The 20987-nt window shown below is 44.3% G+C and overlaps 1 protein-coding gene and 1 long non-coding RNA gene across 3 annotated transcripts in view; one reads left to right on the forward strand and one right to left on the reverse strand.

Annotated features, from left to right (window-relative positions):
• PRKG1 (protein kinase cGMP-dependent 1) overlaps positions 1 to 20987 on the reverse strand; it is a 1023509-nt gene that overhangs the window by 939846 nt on the left and 62676 nt on the right. The window contains exon 1 of one of the 2 annotated variants that reach the window (XM_075935047.1): positions 1328 to 2020. The exons of the other annotated variant lie outside the window; for it this stretch is intronic. Coding sequence (XP_075791162.1) covers positions 1328 to 1593 — 266 coding nt within the window. The 5' untranslated portion in view covers positions 1594 to 2020. Of the gene's footprint in view, positions 1 to 1327; positions 2021 to 20987 lie in introns of those variants that run through there. 2 annotated transcript variants of the gene reach the window in all.
• Positions 1697 to 14042, forward strand: LOC142830407 (uncharacterized). Its single transcript, XR_012905620.1, has 3 exons — positions 1697 to 1822; positions 13589 to 13640; positions 13932 to 14042. It is a non-coding gene; the product is annotated as an uncharacterized LOC142830407 (long non-coding RNA).

The following is a 20987-nucleotide window of genomic DNA, read 5'->3' on the forward strand; positions in this document are numbered from 1 at the left end:
CTGGGAAATAGAGAGAATCACATCAAACACACAGAGGCTGCGGTTGAGGCAGTGAGGAAGCCAACTTTTAATCACCCCCTTCTGGCTCTCTCGGCTGGGCTGTGTCCGTAGCGCAGGCTCACACGCGTTTCTCACAGGCCCACTGGGGCACTCTGCGGCTCTCACACGCACAAGTCTCCACTGTTCCCAAGCAGCCGCCTCCGCTCCCAGGGACTCGCTCCTGGACAGCTGCTCTCTGGGTTCGGCCCCGCGCTTCGCTCGGGAGGGCGCAGACCCAGCGCTCCGGGGCGGGAGGAGGGACCCTGCGCAGCCCAGGAGGCAGTGGGGCCCGCCCGCGCTCTCCTGGGGCGACCCGCCCCGGGGCTGTAGGCTAGGAAGGCTCCGGGCTGAGTAGACGCCTCTCCTGCCAGCTTGGCCCCGCAGCACCGACCGCTCCCCTCACCCCTGGGCTCGCATCGCCATGGAGAGGGCAGGCCCCCGCGGAGCGGCCCCGGGGCGAGGGGGTGAGCTGACCTGGCGCGCTGGGCAGCTCCTGGGGAACCCGTTCCCGGCAGCGTGACTCCCCCCTCCCCCCACAGCCCCATGGCCGCCGGGCTAATGGGACATTCGATAGCCCGCCGCGCCTAAAAGCCCTAATGCGCTTCCTCTCGCTGCGGTCCGCAGGGGCTCTAATGCTGGAGCCGATCGATGGGGCTTCTCCGGTGTCCGGGACGGGAGCCGGGCAGCAGCCGCCAGGCAGGAGGGGGCCGGGGAGCTGGCTTTGGCCTCGCGGCTGCTCCCGCCCCCTTCGCTCTCGCCTGAATGCCCCCTCCCCCGGCCGGGCACAGAGCATTCCCCCTGCTTGGCCGGAGAGCAAGTGGTGTGCGGCCGGGGCTGTCACTGAGCATGCCCGCAGCGCCCGGGCATGCTCAGCAAGAGGCCGCCGGCAGCGGGCTCCGAGCCTGCTCATCGCGGGACGCGGGGCTGCGGGGCCCGGCGCGGGGCAGGCGGCTGGGTGCGGGAGGTGGGTTGGAGACAACCCGGGATTTCTGCACGAGTCCAAAGGGAAACTTGGGGAGGCTGCCCCGCAGGGCGGATCCAGCTGCCGCGTGGCTCGGGGGGTCTGACCGTTCCCCAACTTGCCCACAGAAGTAGTTAACTCTTAGTGCCCGCCTGCCCCTTTGGCCCCTGAGCCGGCGGAGCCAGGAGCTCCGAGGAGAGACGGGATCTGCGCCCCCGCCCCCACCCTCTCGGAGTCCATCCCCAAGGGGCTGCTGGCTACTAAGGCTTTGCTGCCAACAGCCAGGGCGAAGGAGGGTCGGCCCATGTCCCCAGAGGCTGGTCCTACCTTTCCGATTTGGTGAATTTCCTAAATGCCTGTCTGAGGTCGTGGAAAGACCTGTAGGTCTGGGGTTCGGCGGAGATGCCCTGTGCCCGGGTGGTGCGCGGTCCGATGTGGGTGGTGGGCACTGGCAGCACGGACTGGCATTTGTGCAGTTTTCTTTTCAGTTCCTGGATCTCCTCTTCCTTCTCGGACAGTCGCTTCTCCAACTCTTTAATGCGCTCTTCCTTCAGTTGCAAAATCTTGGCAAAGTCCCCTTCCAGCTCGCTCATTTTCCACCCTGCGCTAACTTTGTTAGCCCGCAGCAGCGACAAGGAAGGCGAGCGCTGAGTGAATGAAGCTTCTCAATAAGTGAGCAGGGAGATCAGCTACCACTAATGGGTGGTGAACAGCTTTCTTCGATCCACTTATTGCTGAGTGGGCTGTAAACGGACGCAGAGAAATCTGAAATCAGTGGAGAGGAGATGCTGAGTGCTAATCCGAACTCTCTGCTGGGAATAGGTGATTATCTTTCATTGAGAAACCAATTACAGCTGTCCTTCCTCCCTTCATATCCGCCAGAGTCACTCCATGGGGGGGAGGGGAGAGCACACACAGTCCACTGAGCTCCTCAACTGCGTTTGATCAGAGCAGCAGCTCTCCCTCCATCATACACTAATCACTGTCCAACACTAAATAGTACAAAAGAAGTGAGGGGGAGGGGATGCTTTGTACCACTCTCCAAGACTTGATCCTTGAAATAGCAACAATTACCATGTGATCGAGAGGGTGACGCAGCTCTCTGTAACTGGATCCTAAGAAAGACTTTGTATTAAAAAAAAGCACTTCATAAATATTAAAACGTGTTCAGCTAATAACCTACATGAATTATTCTCTTTCCCCACCCTCTCATCTCTTACCACTGTTCATCTGAGTTGCATGACAAGGCTCCAGTTTGTTGCACAAGAACAGTGTTGATATTATCACTTGTCATTAAGAATCAAACTTTTTTTGCTAAATGATTATCTGGGAATGTGTCCTGTACTGTTTCATGTTCATTAAGGGAAAGCTGACAGTCTCAGTAAGTGCTGATTGCGTAGGACACCTAAAGAAAAATCTGTTAATTTGGTGTATGTGGTCTGTCATTTGATTCTTTAGGTACACAAAAATTCAGTGTGCAGAATTTTATTTAAAATCTGTAGTCTTTCCTCCATTCACAATCTACCCATCTGTACAAGGGCTGTGTATGATATTTCACCATTTTCACTATACCTTTTTAAAAGTACTTGGTAATATATACTAGTTATCTCTTAGAGAAGAAGATGCATCAAAACTGCTATTCTGGTCTACCAAAAAAAAAGGACAAAACAAAAAACACACACCCTAAAAAGTCAATAGCTGGTTGTTTAAGGCAGCTTAGTTTTACATTATCATAAACCCCAGTAAGGTAATTACATAGAAGGAATGTAATTTTAAAAACAAGCACATTAACCTTCCATGGCTCTGAATAGATTATAGCTACTTCTATTCAAAAAAATTCTTCTGCAGATGTTACAAATTCCATTTATCATCTCATCCAAAAATGCATGAATTTAATCATATTATTGAATGTTCAACCATTTATGTTCACATAAATTAAGTTCTAATACCTGATGTAGACACCATCACCTCCAAGTACTTTCTTGTTATTCTTGTAACAATGCCCCTTTATAATGCTACAAAAATAATTCATACTCATTAAATGGTGGTAGAAAAAATGTTCACTGCCTCTGAAAGATAGAATTTTCATTCAACAATGTCTACAATTTGTAGCAAGTTGATTGATAAGCAAAATATAACGTGTCAAAAAGTCATCTGGTGCAATTTCAGGATGTGGCCTCCTGATTAACACATGGACATGTATTGAGAGCTTTTATCTTCTCTTACTACTCATTCATAGGCCCTAGATCTAGTTCTCACATTTTTCCATGTGAGTGCTTAGTAACTATACTGATATCAGTGGGAATTCTTAGGATTTATTTTACACTAGTGTGAATGGAATTTGTACATGATCAATTATAGGTACAATAGATGTTGTCAGGAGATCATTTCTGTAAGATACAAAATTATGATACCTCCTATGGTCAGAGTGAAACCCTGGTTCCACTGAAGTTAAATGAGACTTTTGCCTTTCACCTAAACTGTGTCAGGATATCACTGTTTACAGTATTTATTAGGAATAGACCACTACACATGATTTTTATGAATGTATTTTTAAAGCTTACAACCTATCACATTTCTATCTGAAAACTGTTACAATAAGCCCCTACAACTCGATATTCCCACTGCTTAAAGAGATTAAAAGGAAATGTGTCTTCTTGGTTTCTTATCTTTGTGCATTTGACAGCGATATGTGCATTGTCAGTTTCACAGTTTCCTGAAGGGTGCTTCAAGCTTGAAAGTCCTTTGCTAGTAACAGCCTCAAGGAGGAAACAAAGTCAAATGACTGCAAGCACTGGGCATCTATCTGTTCGTGAAAAGAAAGAAGGAATGGGTCTGAGCATGTCCGGTGTTTTGCTCTCAGGTCCGTCCAAATGATGCTTCTAAATGTGAACACAGGAAGAAGGGGGTGGAGAGAAAACATTTTACTGAAAAAAACACTTTCAAAAAAAGAAGAGAGAAACAGACAGACCACGAAGTATATAAGCAGCTACAGAATTTGTGGACACTACCTTTATTTATTAAAAAGCATTCACAAGGAAGAATGTTTATTAAAGGAATTCTCAAAAAATCTTGTTTCAAACATGTGTGAGTCAGAATTGTGAAAATACTGTAAACCAGTGACAGATAGCTGAGACCTTCGTTTTGTCTCACACTTCTCATTAAAATGAAAAGAGCGCCATCTTGTGCGCAAAAATAACACTGGCACAAAGGCAAAAACTTACTGTAAAGTTTATACATCAGATCATTCAAGAAAAAAAAAAAGCTAAAGCAGATGCAAAATTCAGCTATGCTGGTTTTATGCTGCATGGCCCTCACTACTATTTTCAGGGTCAGCTACAGAACACTTTAGCAAATGGTGGAAAGAGATATACAGATCACGTGTAATATGATTGTTATCCATACATGTGTTGAACGAAAAAAAGATTTTAAATACTTTAAAAGCAGGCCAGTGTATAGTCCTTACATGGGATTTAAGAAAGATAAATGGAAATTGAGACGTCAATCCAATTTAGTATTGCATGAAGCCTTATTCACGATTTTTTATGAAACATTCTCCTCCTTAAATTTTCCCCGTTTTGGGAGGGGGGACTTATAAAACCATGTATTTTAGATGCAAATCTATGATACTTAGATTCTTCTCCAACTTGGAGGGGGCTTATAGGAAAATAAAAACCAAAGAAAAAGATATGCAGTAAGTCATCTAAGAATTCAGGCTATGTCAGAATTAAATGAAACTTGAGTCTTAACTTTTTTCCTTCTTCTAAAAATCTATTATTCATATTCCACTAGCACTTGAAGACCCCCATCTCCATTGTTATACCTACTTCAGGTACAGAGAAATTTAGTTCCTGCCCTGAAGATATTACAAAATAACAAGCAAGACCAACAAATGCATACAAGCAATTGACATTTGGAAAAACAAGGCTATTGAATCCCTAGCTCACAGTTTTTCTTAGTCATACTATGGGATTTAACAGTGTTAATTTTAAGATTAGGGAGAAATATTATTGTAGACAAATTGCTAGTGGTTAAGTCTAAAACTCACCAAGCTAACTACATGCAGCTTTCCCATGCTACTTGTAAAAAAAAAAAACATCAAAAAACAAAAAAACCCACACATCTGGCAGTTCAGGGTCTCTGATTTGAATCTCTGATTTGAGAAGAAACAGTCTTTTCAAAGAAAGAGCCAACAATATATTTTTTCCAGGATTTCAGAACAGTGAAGTTCAAAGTTTCTGTTCAGGATTGCCATTCAAAAGAATTATGAGCTAAACCTAGAAACATGACTTACCCCACATAATATTAGAGTGTCTGATAATATAATGTAGATTAATATTAATTTACAGCATGCACCTGCTAGATAACTCATCTGTCCATCAATTATTTGATTCTATTCTATCCACTCTAGTGAATGGGAGATTTGCAAGTGACTTCAGAGGGAACAGAATCAAGCCCATTGTTATTTTAGGGTGCACACAGTGTAATAGTTCATTATAAATTACCTCTAGTGCACCACAGACACTGGTGCTATACAGTCTGCTAAATAATGCATACTCACTTTAAATTTTATTTTTGAGGCTAGATAGTGTGTGTATAATTCCAATCTTATTAGGTCATATTAGCCCTTGTACAAAAAAACGACTCAGCTTTCTTTATTTACAAGGTATTACACTCCACTCAGCTTAGACATTGAAAATAGATACAGAGTGGTCTGTTGTTCTCATTTAAATTATGTAAAGCATGAAATCAAGGGAGGAAGGTTTCCTGATCCTAGAAACCCTCATTTTCGTGAGTGGCTCAAGCAAAGTAAATGAACTGCTCATATTAACAGAGTGAGACCCATGTAAGTATGGACTCATCCCACAACTCCATTATGTATGGGACACCCAGCCTTGGTCTATACTAGGGCTTTACTTCGAAATAACTCCCCTTATATCAAATGTATAAGTGGAGCATCCACACAACCAAGCCCATTATTTCAAAATAAGGGGCTGCTTATTTCAAAATCTATATTCCTGCTTTTCTCAGGGAATAATGCTAATTTTGAAATAGTTATTTCAAAATAGCATTAGTGTGGATTCTCTGGTGCCACCATTCAAAATAACTACTCCTCAGAGCAGTTCAAACTAATTATTCCCCTGTGCTTCCTGGGGCTGTAAGTTGAGATAGCATATCTATATTAACAGAGCCTGCCTCGATCTAATTTCGAGGCTGCCCCATAGTCAGGACATGCTATTTCAATTTTGTAAAATTGGGAGTTAAGTCAAATTTAGTTATTTCAAAATAGTTTCCTAGTGTTGACATGCCTCTAGTGACTGCACTTAATCATGAAAACATCAAAATGAATGTACACTTAAATGGAGTAAACTGTGACTTCATTAGTATAACCCTTGACTATACTTACTTTGTCTCTCTAGCTGTTACTTTCCTTGTGCCCACAAAACACGTATACAATTATATTGTAATTGTTAGGGGACAACCCAAGTCCTATCATTTATTTGTTCTATAACACTTTTGTTTTATTTTTTTGCAATGCCCAAATAATGGGCTGTGTATGGATCACAGCCAGCCTCTTACAACTGAAACTTCATCAATACTTCAAACTTAAAAATGAATGTCATGCTTTCCTTTAACAAGGCATGTGCGCTTTATGATTCATATCTACACTTTTCTGTATAAACCAATAGAACTAATAACAGGAGTTTTTGGATTAAGGCTCACCACTCTTAGAAGGGTTTCCAGGGCAAAGTCAGAGGTCACAGCCAAACGTAGACTATATGGAGGCTTCTAGGTACCAGTGGCATGAACATAAGGCCCTGAGCTGAAGGTTTTTACCTCAGCCTTATTCCTCCTTCTCTATTCTCCACTACAAGTTCTACTCTAGTGTGCCAACGAGCCAGTTCCCTTAACCCTGATGACAAGGCTGAGCCAGCTCTTTCCCACACCCATGCGGTACTTCATTAGGCACAGAGGAGAATAAAGTGTAGACAGGAAAACAAAAACTGAAATATCCCCTTTTATAACCTCTGGTCTTTTAGCACTTCCATGCACGGGACCCCATATCCTCCACTTCAATGCAGAATGGCTTGTGCACTTAGAACACCTGCTGTACTATTATTAATACTTTCAAAATAACAAAGGTCAGCTGAGGAACAAGGGAAAACATAGTCACAGGACTACTTGGGACTTACATTAAGAGTTTTATATACACAAAACACACACACTTTGAATTAAATTTGTTAGCTTACGGTCAGCTACCATAAATCACAGAAGATGGCGGGTAACAATTTTGCAACTTCAAAGTCAATTTCAGGAAAAACCCAAATAAGAGTGGACTTTAATATGGGCTTTAGTGCCGAGAAAGCTAGTCAAGCAGACCACTAAACTGCAGACCTATCTGACAAACCGCAGTCTCATTTCTGCAGTGGTGTGCATGCACAAAGTGTCTTCAGTTCAATATCTATAATCTCCCCAACCATGAAAGTTACCAGCCTCTTTATGCAGGTTTAGCTTAAAACAACTGTCTCATATCTAAGCTTAAGTGGCTCATGATCAAACACTTTCAGTCACATGCAGGTTTATATCCTCTTACACCTCCTAATGGGGGGGCAAGATAGAATCCTGCAGTACCTCAATGGGAGACTGACTGACCAATGACATGAAGTGCTCATCACCAGCTTTTGAGACCTCAGTTCCATTAAAGAGAAAAGTTCAACCTAACTAGGCTTTCTATTGAAGTCACTCAGAGAACTAACATCATCAATAAGTACATATGCCCTTTATCCACTGATAGGAGAATATGATCTACCAAATTTATTGGTGCTGTTTCTATACAAGACAGATTTTATCATTCCACACTAAAACAAGAGGTCAAAAGCTAACGTGATCCAGATGGGATTGAACCTGCCTAGCCACAGCCTCATCAATAACCTTCCTCAAGAAGAGAGGACAGAATACATTTGGTCTTGCCTTTAAATTTGGAACACATTTTTATACCTTTATATGTAAATGATATCCTGCCTTCCCAGAGAGACTTTACATACCTCCACAAGCTGCAGGATTGGCACATCCCCAATTAGCCTTCAACCACTTGCGAACAGGTGAGTGCTAACACGGAGTTTAGAGAGGGAGTTGGGAAGGGCGTGAGGTTCCCTTGCCTTTCTTTTTAAATCCCTTCTCCAAGACAGCAGCGATGGATGGTGATGGGTCTGCTGTTGTTACCTGCACAGCGTGTGCCATGTTTGTCTTCCTCCCGGAAGAGAGAACGGATTTCATCTGCACGAAGTGCAAGCTGGTCGACATTTTGGAAGAAAAAATTAGAGGACTGGAGGCCCAAGTGTCGCCCCTACGCTCGATCAGAGAGGATGAAGACTTCCTCGATAGAAGGCTGCGTTTAATCCTTCAAGCATGGCAGGCAGAGGAGCCAGAGAGGGCAGTACGTGACCAAGAAGAGAACTGGCAGCATGTAACTTCTAGAAGGGGAAAAAGGCCAACACAGGAATCCCCCAATGCTATAGAGGTAAGTAATCGCTTTCAAGCTCTCTCCACAGGCTCTGCAGTGCTGAAAGCTCTGGAAGGGACCTCACAAGGAAAAAATCAGAAGGGAACACCATCTACTAGAAGGCATGGGATGCGTAGTCCTAGGGATGGGGGTTCCACGGCCACCACCCCCAAAAGAAAACGACGGGTGGTGGTGGTTGGGGACTCCCTTCTAAGAGGGACTGAGCCATCCCTCTGCTGTCCGGACCTGGAATCTCGAGAGGTGTGCTGCTTACCGGGAGCTCACATGCAGGATGTCACAGAGAGGCTTATCAAGCTGATCAAACCTTCAGATCGCTACCCCTTCCTGCTTCTCCACGTGGGAACTAATGATACGGCCAAGAATGACCTTGAGCGGGTTACTGTGGATTATGTTGCACTGGGAAGAAGGATCCAAGAATTCAGAGCGCAAGTGGTGTTCTCATCCATCCTCCCTGTTGAAGGGGAAGGACTGGGCAGGGATCATTGAATTGAGGATGTAAATGCGTGGTTGCGCAGGTGGTGTTGCAGAGAGGGCTTTGGTTTCTTCGACCATGGGACTCGGTTCTGGGCACAAGGATTGTTAGGAAGAGATGGGATCCACCTAACGAAGAGAGGAAGAAGCAACTTCACGGGCAGGCTTGCAAACCTAGTGAGGAGAGCTTTAAATTAGGTTCGTCGGGGGACGGTGACCAAAACCCTGAGGGGAGTGGGAAAGTCGGATACCGGGAAGAAATGCAGAGAGGAAAGAGCAAGAAAGGAGGACCCCTGTTTCGAATGGAGAAGATAGGGCAATCAACTGGTTACCTGAGGTGTTTGTACACTAATGCGAGAAGCCTGGGCAACAAACAGGAAGAACTGAAGGCCGTGGCCCAGACAAAGAAATATGATTTAATTGGGATAACAGAGTTGGTGGGATGGCTCTCATGACTGGAGCACTGTCATGGAAGGGTATAGACTGTTCAGGAAGAACAGGCAGGGGAGAAAAGGAGGAGGAGTTGCACTATATGTAAGAGAGCACTACGATTGCTCTGAACTCCAGTATAAAGAGGGAGAAAAACCTGTTGAAAGTCTATGGGTTAGGTTTAAAGGAGCTAACAAGAGCAGTGATGTTGTGGTTGGTGTCTGCTACAGGCCACCGAATCAGGTGGATGAGGTAGAGGAGGCTTTCTTCGGACAACTGAGCGAAGCTTCCAGATCTCAGGCCCTGGTTCTCTTGGGGGACTTTAATCACCCTGACATCTGTTGGGAAACCTATACGGCAGTACACAGGCAATCCAGGAAGTTTTTGGAGACTGTTGGGGATAACTTCTTGTCACAAGTGCTGAAGGATCCGACCAGGGACCGTGCGCAGCTTGACCTTCTGCTCACAAACAGGGAGGAACTAATAGGGGAAGTGGAGGTGGGTGACAACCTGGGAAGCAGTGATCATGAGATGGTAGATTTCAGGATCCTGACCAAAGGAAGAAAAGAGTAGTAAAATACACACCTTGCACTTCAAAAAAGCAGATTTTGACTCCCTCAAAGATCTGATGGGCAGAATCTCCTGGGATGCTAACATAAAGGGGAAAGGAGTCCAGGACAGCTGGCAGTATTTTAAAGAAGCCTTGTTGAAGGCACAGAAAGAAACCATCCCGACGTGTAGAAAGAGAGGCAAACATGGTAGAAGACCAGATTGGCTTACAGGGGAAATCCTTGGTGAACTTAAGCACAAAAAGGAAGCTTACAAAAAGTGGAAATTTGGACAAATGACCAGGGAGGAGTTTAAAGGGATAGCTCGAGAATGCCGGGCGGTTATCAGGAAGGCGAAAGTGCAAATGGAATTGCGACTGGCTAAGGATGTGAAGGATAACAAGAAAGGTTTCTACAGGCATGTTAACAAGAAGAAGGTGATCAAAGGGGGTGTGCTGCCCCTAATGGATGAAGGAGGTAACCTAGTGACAGATGATGTGGGGAAAGCTGAAGTACTCAATGCTTTCTTTGCCTCTGTATTCATGGACAAGGTCGGCTCCTGGACTTCTGCGCTAAGTGACGCAAGATGGAATGAAGATGGACAGCCCATGGTGGGTAAAGAACAGGTTAGGAACTATTTAGAAAAGCTAAACGTACATAAATCCATGGGTCCAGACTTAGTGCATCCGAGGATACTGAGGGAGTTGGCAAATGTCATTGAGGAGCCTTTGGCTGTTATCTTTGAAAAGTCATGGAGATCAGGAGAAATCCCGGATGACTGGAAAAAGGCAAATGTAGTGCCCATCTTCAAAAAAGGGAAGAAGGACGATCCAGGGAACTATAGGCCGGTCAGTCTTACCTCGGTTCCTGGAAAAATCATGGAAGGGATCCTTAAGGAATCCATTTTGAGGCACTTGGATGAGAGGAAAGTGATTAGGAATAGTCAGCATGGATTCACAAAGGGCAAGTCGTGCCTGACCAATCTGATTAGCTTCTATGATGAGGTAACTGGCTCAGTGGACATGGCAGAGTTAGTGGATGTGATATACCTTGACTTTAGAAAGGCTTTTGATATGGTCTCCCACAATATTCTTGCCAGCAAGTTAAGGGAACGTGGATTGGATAAATGGACGGTAAGATGGATAGAAAGATGGATAGAAGGCCGGGCCCAGCGGGTAGTGATCAACAGCTCGATGTCAGGATGGCAGTCGGTTTCTAGTGGAGTGCCCCAAGATTCGGTTCTAGGACCAGTTTTGTTCAATATCTTTATTAATGACCTGGATGAGGGGATGGATTGCACCCTCAGCAAGTTTGCGGATGACACTAAGCTGAGGGGATGACTTAGACAAATTGGAGGATTGGGTCACAAGAAATCTGATGGGGTTCAACAAGGACAAGTGTAGAGTCCTGCACTTGGGACGGAAGAACCCCAAGCATAGTTACAAGCTGGGGACCAACCAGCTAAGTAGTAGTTCTGCAGAAAGGGACCTGGGGGTTACAGTGGATGAGAAGCTGGATATGAGTCAACAGTGTGCCCTTGTAGCCAAGAAGGCTAATGGCATATTAGGTTGCATTAAGAGGAGCATTGCCAGCAGATCCAGAGATATCATTATTCCCCTTTATTCGGCTTTGGTGAGGCCACATCTGGAGTACTGTGTCCAGTTCTGGGCCCCCCCCCCCCACACACACACACTACAAAAAGGATGTGGACGCATTGGAGAGGGTCCAGCAGAGGGCGACCAAAATGATTAGGGGGCTGGAGCATATGACCTATGAGGAGAGGCTGAGGGACTTGGGTCTGTTTAGTCTGCAGAAGCAAAGAGTGAGGGGGGATTTGATAGCAGCCTTCAACTTCCTGAAGGGAGGTTCCAAAGAGGATGGAGAGAGGCTGTTCTCAGTAGTGACAGATGGCAGAACAAGGAGCAATGGTCTCGAGTTGTGGTGGGAGAGGTCCAGGTTGGATATTAGGAAAAACTATTTCACTAGGAGGGTGGTGAAGCACTGGAATGGGTTACCTAGGGAAGTAGTGGAGTCTCCATCCCTAGAGGTGTTTAAGTCTCGGCTTGACAAAGCCCTGGCCGGGTTGATTTAGTTGGAATTGGTCCTGCCTGGAGCAGGGGGCTGGACTTGATGACCTTCTGAGTCTCCTCCAGCTCTATGGTTCTATGATTCTATGACTATAAAGAAGGCAAGTCTGCATCTCCATTATCTTAAGCCCACTAACCACCACCTGGAATTAAGAGAATTCCAAGTTCAACAGACAGCCAGGTCAGACTGGGTATTCTTAACCTCCTTCTTACATGGTGATCATCAAGTGACTTCTAATATGATTGATCAATTTGCTCATGAACAAAAACATTATCAGAGGAAGAACCATTTTTACTTATACATTTCAGCAGATCATGTTCATCATGCTGCCAACAAACGCATAAGCCCCCCAAAGTTCCATACAGATAGATAATTTCCTGTTCTGGCTACAGAAGAGCCTTCAAGTTAACATACACACAATTTTCTGTCCTCTACAATAGAATATGGCTACACTGTGAGGGGGTTTCGGGATACAGGAAATATCCCGAAAAAACCCCGCCATGTCCAGGAAACTCATTTGCTCTTCCACTTTTTTTTTTTCCCAGAAAAGCCCTTTATTCCTCATTCCACGACGAAGAAGGGGGCTTTAGAAAGAGAGGGTTTTTTTCTGAAACTTGGCCGAGTCTAGATGGGCCAAATTTCAGAAAAGCCTCTTCTGACAAAAATATCGGAAAAAGATACCCAAAATGCCGAGCACATTTTGAGTATCTTTTTCTGATAGATCCTTGCAGTCTAGACATACACAGAATACATACATAATAAAAATTCCAAGGGTCTGATCTAACCCCCTCATTAAATAAATACAAGTCTATGCTAATGTCATTAGAAGTCATTAAACTGATCGTGATAGCAAAGAATTCTAATGCTGAAGTATTGAAACAGTGTTTTATTTACTTTTGAACACAAATGGTTACAATTAAACATTCTACATTGGCTAAAAATTTCCTAGGGTAAGTATAGAAAAAAAACTGTAGTATTCAGATACCTCGCAGTTACAGCTTTTAGCAAAGACTGATTTCATAATGGCATCAGTGTCAGTACACGACAATTGCATTTTTATTCTAGGTTTCTATAATTTTGAGACCAATAAGTAATTCCCCAAACAATTATAATTAAGACTCTACTTAATTTGTGATATTGGGGAATTGCAGCTCTTGCAATATTATATTTCTACTGTAATTTTGATTTTAATTAGCTTCCTTTGCACGGTTCACAATTCTGCATCCATTTTGATGTTTGCAACACACACTTTTCCTCCACTGGTACAGTAGAACCCCATTTATCTGAGCTGATAAGGGCCGGGGCATGAGCTGTCAGCCCTGGCATGAGAGGGCTCCTATTCAGCCCAGCACATTAATGACCAATATAGTTACAGCAAAATGTTTGGTTTTCAAAAAGTTAGCAAGCATGACATAATACTTGTCAGCTATTGTTTCAGCTATTAAAGAAAAACAAATAGGTCATCTCTGGTTTTTCAAATTACCACAATTATTAAAAGTCCATTAATCACTTTTTTATTTTTTTTAGGTCTTGTCCACAACTCAGCCACAATTATTTGATAATCATCCCTGCAATTCAGGTAAGGCTCCAATTATCATTATCCAGTATCTGTAGACCAGGATCTTGCATTAGACTTTACAAACAGTATTTCTAGGAAAATGCCAATTCACATTAGATTCTCCAGATGATGTTTCTAAGAAGCATATTTCATGGTTTGAATCACAAAATCCAAGTTACATGAGAACAATTACAGTGACAGGGAGAGGTTATTCACCTTGTGCAGTGACCAGTATTCAAGACATATATTGCCTTGTTTGACAAGTGCACATGCTTTAATCCTCCTCCTAACCACTCTGTTTCTTCTCCATAGCAAAGCCCCAAGGCAGAGGACTCTGAGGCAGAAGGGCAGGGTAATGGAGCGCCCTGAGGAGGGACACATCTCCTAGAATTCCAGTAACAGCATAAAGGTGAGTAACCTCTCCTTCAAGTGGTCTTCCTGTGGGTGTTCTACTTAAGGTAACTCCAGGTGTTCTGGGGTCAAAGTCAACCTTTTGATGTTGAGCTAAAAGTGTAACCTCTGGAACAGAGTCACAAAAGTCTGAACCACAGAAAGAGCTTCCAATCATTAACTAACTCAGTGGAACACTATTATACTTAGCCTCATTAGATGAGTGGCTACTGCTACTATGATCTTTGAGAATACTCTCAGGGCAGAAGAAAGCACTAATTTCTGGAAGTGATCCTGACGGACTGTAAAACAAAGACATCTCTTGTGAGAGAGGAATAAATTACAACATGAAGATGCGTGTCCTGAAAGTCAAGAGCCACGAACCAATCTGATTTAACAATTTGCCCTCCTGAACTTCTGTGATTTATAAATGCATTTAGAAGTCTGAGATCTAGTATTTGTCTCCATCCCCCATTTTTTCTAGAGTAAGGAAATACTTTGCACTGGGACAGTTTTTATGACATATATACATGGAAGACAGGACTTCTTGTGTCAGCAAATGTTCATGAAATGGATCCCTGTAAAGGGAAAAAGAAAAGGAGTGGAATGGAATGGAAATTAATTGAGAAACCCAATATTATCTCCAAAACAGAAGCTGTCCCCAGGCATGCCAGAAATTGAAGGGATGAAAAAGGGAGAAAAGCAGGTGGGATAATGCATCTGCAGACTCTTGAGAAAGGGCTTTTCCAAGCCCTCAACCAAGCCAGAAAAACTGAAGCTTAGACAAAAACTGCTGGACAGTGGCAGTTATCATTAGAAAATAAAACAGTAATTAAGTTGTTAAGCAGACGTATGACAACTCTGGAATGGAGTCAAGCAAGATCTCTGATGTTGGGAACCTGCTAAAATTTCCTCTTGTTCACAAGAATGTGTATATACTGAGTAACTCAAGTGTGGCTATGTAATATTTCAGAGAGTGTGAGGAGATTTATCTGTGTACTCAGAAGAGCTTATGCACATCAGAAGGAAGTTCTTCAGTGGTATTCTGAACCTCCCTAGAGAAACTAGACAACTCAAACAAGACATACGACTCATTGTGATAGCAGTAGAGATGGAATGAGCCACAGCACTAGCTGCATATAATGAGGTCTTTGCCAAAAGGTGACTCTCATCTGTGATGAACTTATTTGCTTATGTTTCTCTGGAAGGAGGTCAAGAAAGGTGATTAAGTTTATTATCATGGATGTAGTTATACTCTGACATCAGAGCATGGTAGTTTGTAATCCTGAACTGAGTTCTGTGACAAAGCTCCAATCTTGTTTTAATAGGTCCTGCACTTCCAGGCAGATTATGCTTGCTTCAAGGGCTCACTATGACCCTCTAGAACAGGGCTGGGCAAGAGCCTTTCAGTGAGCTGGATCCAACCCACCTAGCTCTTTTATCTGGCCCACATGGCAGTTCCTGGCCCTGCCCCAAGTGCATTGCCTGGGAGTTGGAGAGGTGCAAGCCCTTTCAACTGCTTCTATTTAAAGGGTGCATGTTTTCACGGCAGCCACTAAGGCAGGAGCCTTTTAAATAGAAACAATTGAAAGGGTTTGCACATCCCAGCCCTGCAAGGTTGCCTGGAAGCAGCAGGGGCGGCGTGAGCCCTTTCACTTGTTTCTATTTAAAGGCTCCCCCCTTCCATCCAAGACCCCACCCCTTCCAGGGTGGCCCACAACCACTTCAAAAATTTTTGAAGTGCCCACAACCTGCAGAGTGACTTTCATCATAGGCCAGAAAGGGGGTTGGTGGGAGAACTCCCACAGTTTCTGTGGCCCCTTTAGGCTTAGTAAGGGCAATTTAGCCTCTTATCCCAACAAGGTTCTCTCTTCCTTTTCAAAGGGATGTCTCTGAAGTGAATCAGAGGGTTGGGGGAGGAAAAGAGGGAAACCCAGGCCCACCCTCTACTCTACTCTACTCTGGGTGCCTGCCCAGGGTCCCTACTGCGGCTGCCTCTGTTTTACAGGCATAAGGATCTTGCGCAAAAAGGGGGTTTTGTACAAAATGGACACATCCACACTGCTTTTTTTTTTTTTTTTTGGTGCAAAAACCTCTTCCGCAACACGGATCGGAACAGATTATGCAAATGAAGTGTAAGAAAATGCTAACGAGCACTTCATTTGCATTACCTCTTCCACAAAAAGTTCCTAGAGAAGTTATAGCCTAAGGTTGGTGCACAGCAGGATTCTCTGAGCCTGGATTAGAGGCCAGTCTCAAAGCCTGCTCTATTATGAGCAACCTGAACTTTCTTGTTTTTCATAGCTCTTCTTTTGAAAGATACTCAGATGTTAAACTTGGCTGGTTTACCAATGGAGTCATGAAGCATGTCATTGCCAACTGGGAATTCCTGGTAAGAAAGGTAATTCTGAAAGCCTGGGGATCCTGGTGACTGCAGCAGGAGTGACTTCCAAAGATAACCCTCCACAAAGGAAAAGCAGGGAGGAGTGAAGGGAGTAAAAGAAAATCCATAAGTAAAATAATTATCAACAAATAAAATAATTAACTATGTAAACTGAAGTAAACCAAGATTACAAATTAAGTGTAAGGGCTAAACTATAAACTACAGTAAAGTGCGCAAACTAGATGATCTCTTTCAGGCTGAGGAACATTTGAGAAGGAACTGCGAGCAGTTCACCCATACAGCTTTATATATTCCCAGTATCAACCATGAGGAGGACCTAAGAGTGCATATTTGAGCAGAATGGGATTGTTACTGAGTATGTGAAAGTGTATGTGTAGCTGAAATGGTGGGCCAATAGGGAACCTACTCATAGAAAAACAACATACGTTATTCATAAAAGAGGCAATATTTAAATTTCCTAAAAGTAACTATTGGGCTTGGCCAGCATTTCCAAAGCATATTCATGGTCCTAAACTACATCACTGATATTCAGCACTATAGAATACACAGAAGATGCCAGGTATTGAACCAGGAAGAGCCAGAGCTTCCATTTTTCATTCACAGTTCACTCATAATAGGAGCTCACTTTACAAAAGAAAAGCTTGCAGACATTACTCAGACTGTGGCTGTAATTATCCAGAGACAAACTATGCCAGTAAACCTTTACTGTAAGTCTAACAAATCAAAAGGCAATGCTGGGTTTTATAAAACATGTATACTTGCTTGGATTTGGAATCTTCCTTTCCCGGTGTCAGGTCCTTACTATTTTTCTTTTAAATATTCATGCACAAATTATGAGACTGTATAACAGAATTAAGGCCACTGGTTTGACCTGTGATATTTAAGAAAAGTTTGGAGGTAGATAGACTTAAGTGCTTTGAGTCTGTCCACTTATATCCGTTACTTATGATATAGTTCAACAGTGAAAACTATAGCTTTATTATTTAAAATGTGCAGCTAAATTGTTCTTTTAGCCAAATGACATATGGTCAATTAGTAATAGGGAAGAAGCTTAACAGCAACAAAGAGCTTCTGCATTTTCATATTGACTTTAGCTGAAACAGTAAATCTATGTTCCATTGTGTTTGTCTGTTAAGTAAATACAGTTCTCAGGGCTGCAAGATTGAAACTCAATAGTGGAAACTGAACTGCTTTATCTTCTGTACAGGCCCTGCATGGCCATGAAAACGCAAGCTGCCTCAAAATTCATCTATCCCCCTTTGGAATGGGGTTCTGTCTTTATGAGCATTCATTTCTTGTCTTTCTGTGATTGGCAGTTGTGAAAGTGATTATAGAGTCTGGTATAGATCAAGTGATTATAAAGTCTGGTATAGATCAAGGGAATTTGACTGAGGTCACCAACTCATTTCATCATTTTACATAGGGCAATGAGTGGTTATTGCATGATAGTGACTTGTAGTCAGAGTTTCCTAGGCCATATTCAAACTGGTGAAATAGAGGTAAATTACTCCAGTGATGTGCCCAATCACTGATTGACTAAGATATCCAGTGTCCTGATTTAATCTATTAAGTACACTTTTTCCCTTCTTAGGAGACTCTCAGAGTTAGTTCTTTCATTAGAACAGTTAATGTGTCTATTTCCATGACATAATTCCTTATTTTAGGTTTTAGCTTAATTTGGATGATGGGATAACGGACATCTTGGCAGTAAGCTCAATTACAATAAATTACATTCAAAATTATATCATGTGACCAAAAATGCAAAAGTGTGTCTTCTTTATTACGTCTGCTACTGGCATTTTACTGATAAGCACATTCTTTATTAATGTCATGGGCATACAGAGTATGCAAACGTTTCATGTATTCGCATCTGCATGTGGAATAAAACAGATGTCATAATAAAACCCAAACAATGTTTAATCATGAGTGCAAATTGTTTGTGATCAATAGAATAAGTACACAACGTGTGAGTTAGCTATTGTTTGACCATGCTGTTACTACTTGAAACATCATAGTAGAAAGAAGACATTGCCTAGTATTTAGTGGGTACATAACCTATGCAGTTTTAATAATATGCTCTCTTCATTTCATCTTTTTTTTACTTTCACATTGCTCCCCCATTTTCTTATAGCATTCAGAATCACTTACGATGATACTGCAGTTGGGATGAATGAACTTTGTGGCATGTCTATCCTAAGTACTATCATTGTCAACAGAATCAGGACTGAATATATATTTCACATTTTATTATGGTGATATATTGTAGAACCATTTGAATATATTGTTTAAAACTACTTAACTAGACTTCCTTTCCCCCACAGGTTAGTTTGCAAATATATTAACAGAAAAACAGTTATCTTGAAAAGCCATAAGATGGTTTTTTAAGAAGTTAGATTATAACATGTATGTATTCTGCAGAGTATCTGAATGAAATCTTTCTTGAAGATTACAACTTTATTAAATAGCAAAGCATTAATCAAGACTCATTAAAATGAAGGTTGCATAAGTCATGTTAAGCCCCATTTTTGGTTAACTCAGACGTTTCTGAAACTTAGGCTGTGTCTACATTGGCACTTCACTCCTACACCTGCCTACTGAAAATGAGCAAGTGAGTGTGGCTGTGGAGAATGGAGTGAGTGGGGGGCAGGGACTCTGAGAAAGGGGAAGGGCAGGGACCAGAGCAAGGGTTTTGTGCAAGAAAATGTTGGCCACCAGTGCTGGATTTAAGGCTAAGTAAGCTACAGTTTTGGGCCTCAGATTATGAGGGGCCTCCAAATACAAAAAAATTAATAGCTTTTAGTTGCATCCTCTCCTATGTTCTGGTATATATCCAACTATAAAACTTTATTATACAGTAAAACTCCATTAGTCCAGCATCCAATGCTCCGGGACTCCAGATGGTCCGGCACCATCAGGAACCCAGAAGTGCTGGGGCAGCCGGACAGGCTTCCCCCATTCAGCTGCTGCTGAAACTGACCAGCAGCTGAATTGGGGAAGCCGGGAGCAGAGCAGCTGGGGTGCTGCCCGGTTGGTCTCGTAGCGCTGCCCCTTGGGGACACCTGGGGAAGAGCAGCTGGAGTGCTGCCGGGTTGGTCCCGCAGCGCCAAAGGACAGTGCTGCGGGACCAACCCGGCAGGACCCCAGCTGCTCTGCCCCAGGGGTCCCCGATTCGGCTGCTGCTGAAACAGATCAGTGGCTGATTCCAGGAAGCCCGGGGCAGAGCTGCTCTGCCCTGGGCTTCCTGGAATCAGCCGCTGATCTGTTTCAGCAGCGGCTGACTTGGGGACCCATGGGGCAGAGCAGCTGGGGTGCTGCCGGGTTGGTCCCTCAGCGCCGAGGGGCGGCGCTACGGGACCAACCCGGCAGCACCCCAGCTGCTTTGTCCCAGGCGTCAGGATTCAGCTGCTGCTGAAACTGACCAGCAGCGTCAGTTTCACCAGCAGGCTGAATCTGGCCGCCTGGGGCAGAGCAGCTGGGGTGCTGCAGGGTTGGTCTCGTAGCGCCGCCCCTCGGCGCTGCGGGACCAACTGGGCAGGACCCAAGCTGCTCTGTCCCAGGCGTCCCCAAGAGCAGCTGGAGTGCTGCTGGGTTGGTGCCATAGCGCCGCCCCTCAGCGCTGCGGGACCAACCCGGCAGCACCCCAGCTACTCTATTGCAGGCATCCCCGATTCAGCTGCTGCTGAAACTGACCAGCAGCGGCTGAATCAGGGATGCCTGGGGCAGAGCCGGACTATCGTAAGGGGGGGCTTTGAGGGGTCTGGGGTGGCATCCCCTCCCACCCCACTCCAGACCTCTCATAGCCCCCCCCTTCTGATAGTCCAGCATATCTGATAATCCGGCACCCCCTGGGTCCTAAAGGTGCCGGATTATCGGAAGTTTACTGTATCTATTTTTATTGTCCTTTCTATTAGAATAATACACATTTTTGGTAATGCTATGGGACCTCTTAAACATGACATGTCTTAGGGTATGTCTACACTACAGCACTAATTCGAACTAACTTAATTTGAATTAGTTAATTCGAACTAGCGCATCTAGACCTAAAAACTAGTTCGAATTAGCGTTTTGCTAATTCGAACTAGCATGTCCACATTGAGTGGACCCTGAACCAGGGTTAAGGCTGGCCGGAAGCAGTGCCGACAGGGCATCAGGTTAGGACTTAGAGCGTGGAGCTGCTGCCTCAGGCTAGCCGAGGGCTGTGCTTAAAGGGACCCGACTCCCACCCCGGACAGACAGTTTTCAGGGGTTCCCCACTTGCAAAGCAGTCCTGGCTTGGAGTGCCCTGAGTGCCCACACTCAGCACATCACAGCACTCGGCCATCAGCCCGGCTACACTTGCCGCAGGCTGCTATCCTGAGGGGGGTCTAATCAAGGGGCTTCAGGAGAGTTTCCATCCCGAGGAGCCCGCAGAGCCAGCCCAGTCCTCCCCATTGGGGGAAAGGAAGCAGCCCAGGCCACAACCAGGAGGGGTTGGTGGGCTGGCACGTTTCAGCGATACGCCCCGTCAGCTGGGCCAGATCGCAGAGGATCCGTGTCCTTAGGGCCCTGGGCCCGGGCCCCCCACTCCCTCTCCG

Source organism: Pelodiscus sinensis, chromosome 8, assembly GCF_049634645.1.
Source record: "Pelodiscus sinensis isolate JC-2024 chromosome 8, ASM4963464v1, whole genome shotgun sequence".
In the NCBI taxonomy this organism is placed as follows: domain Eukaryota; kingdom Metazoa; phylum Chordata; order Testudines; family Trionychidae; genus Pelodiscus; species Pelodiscus sinensis.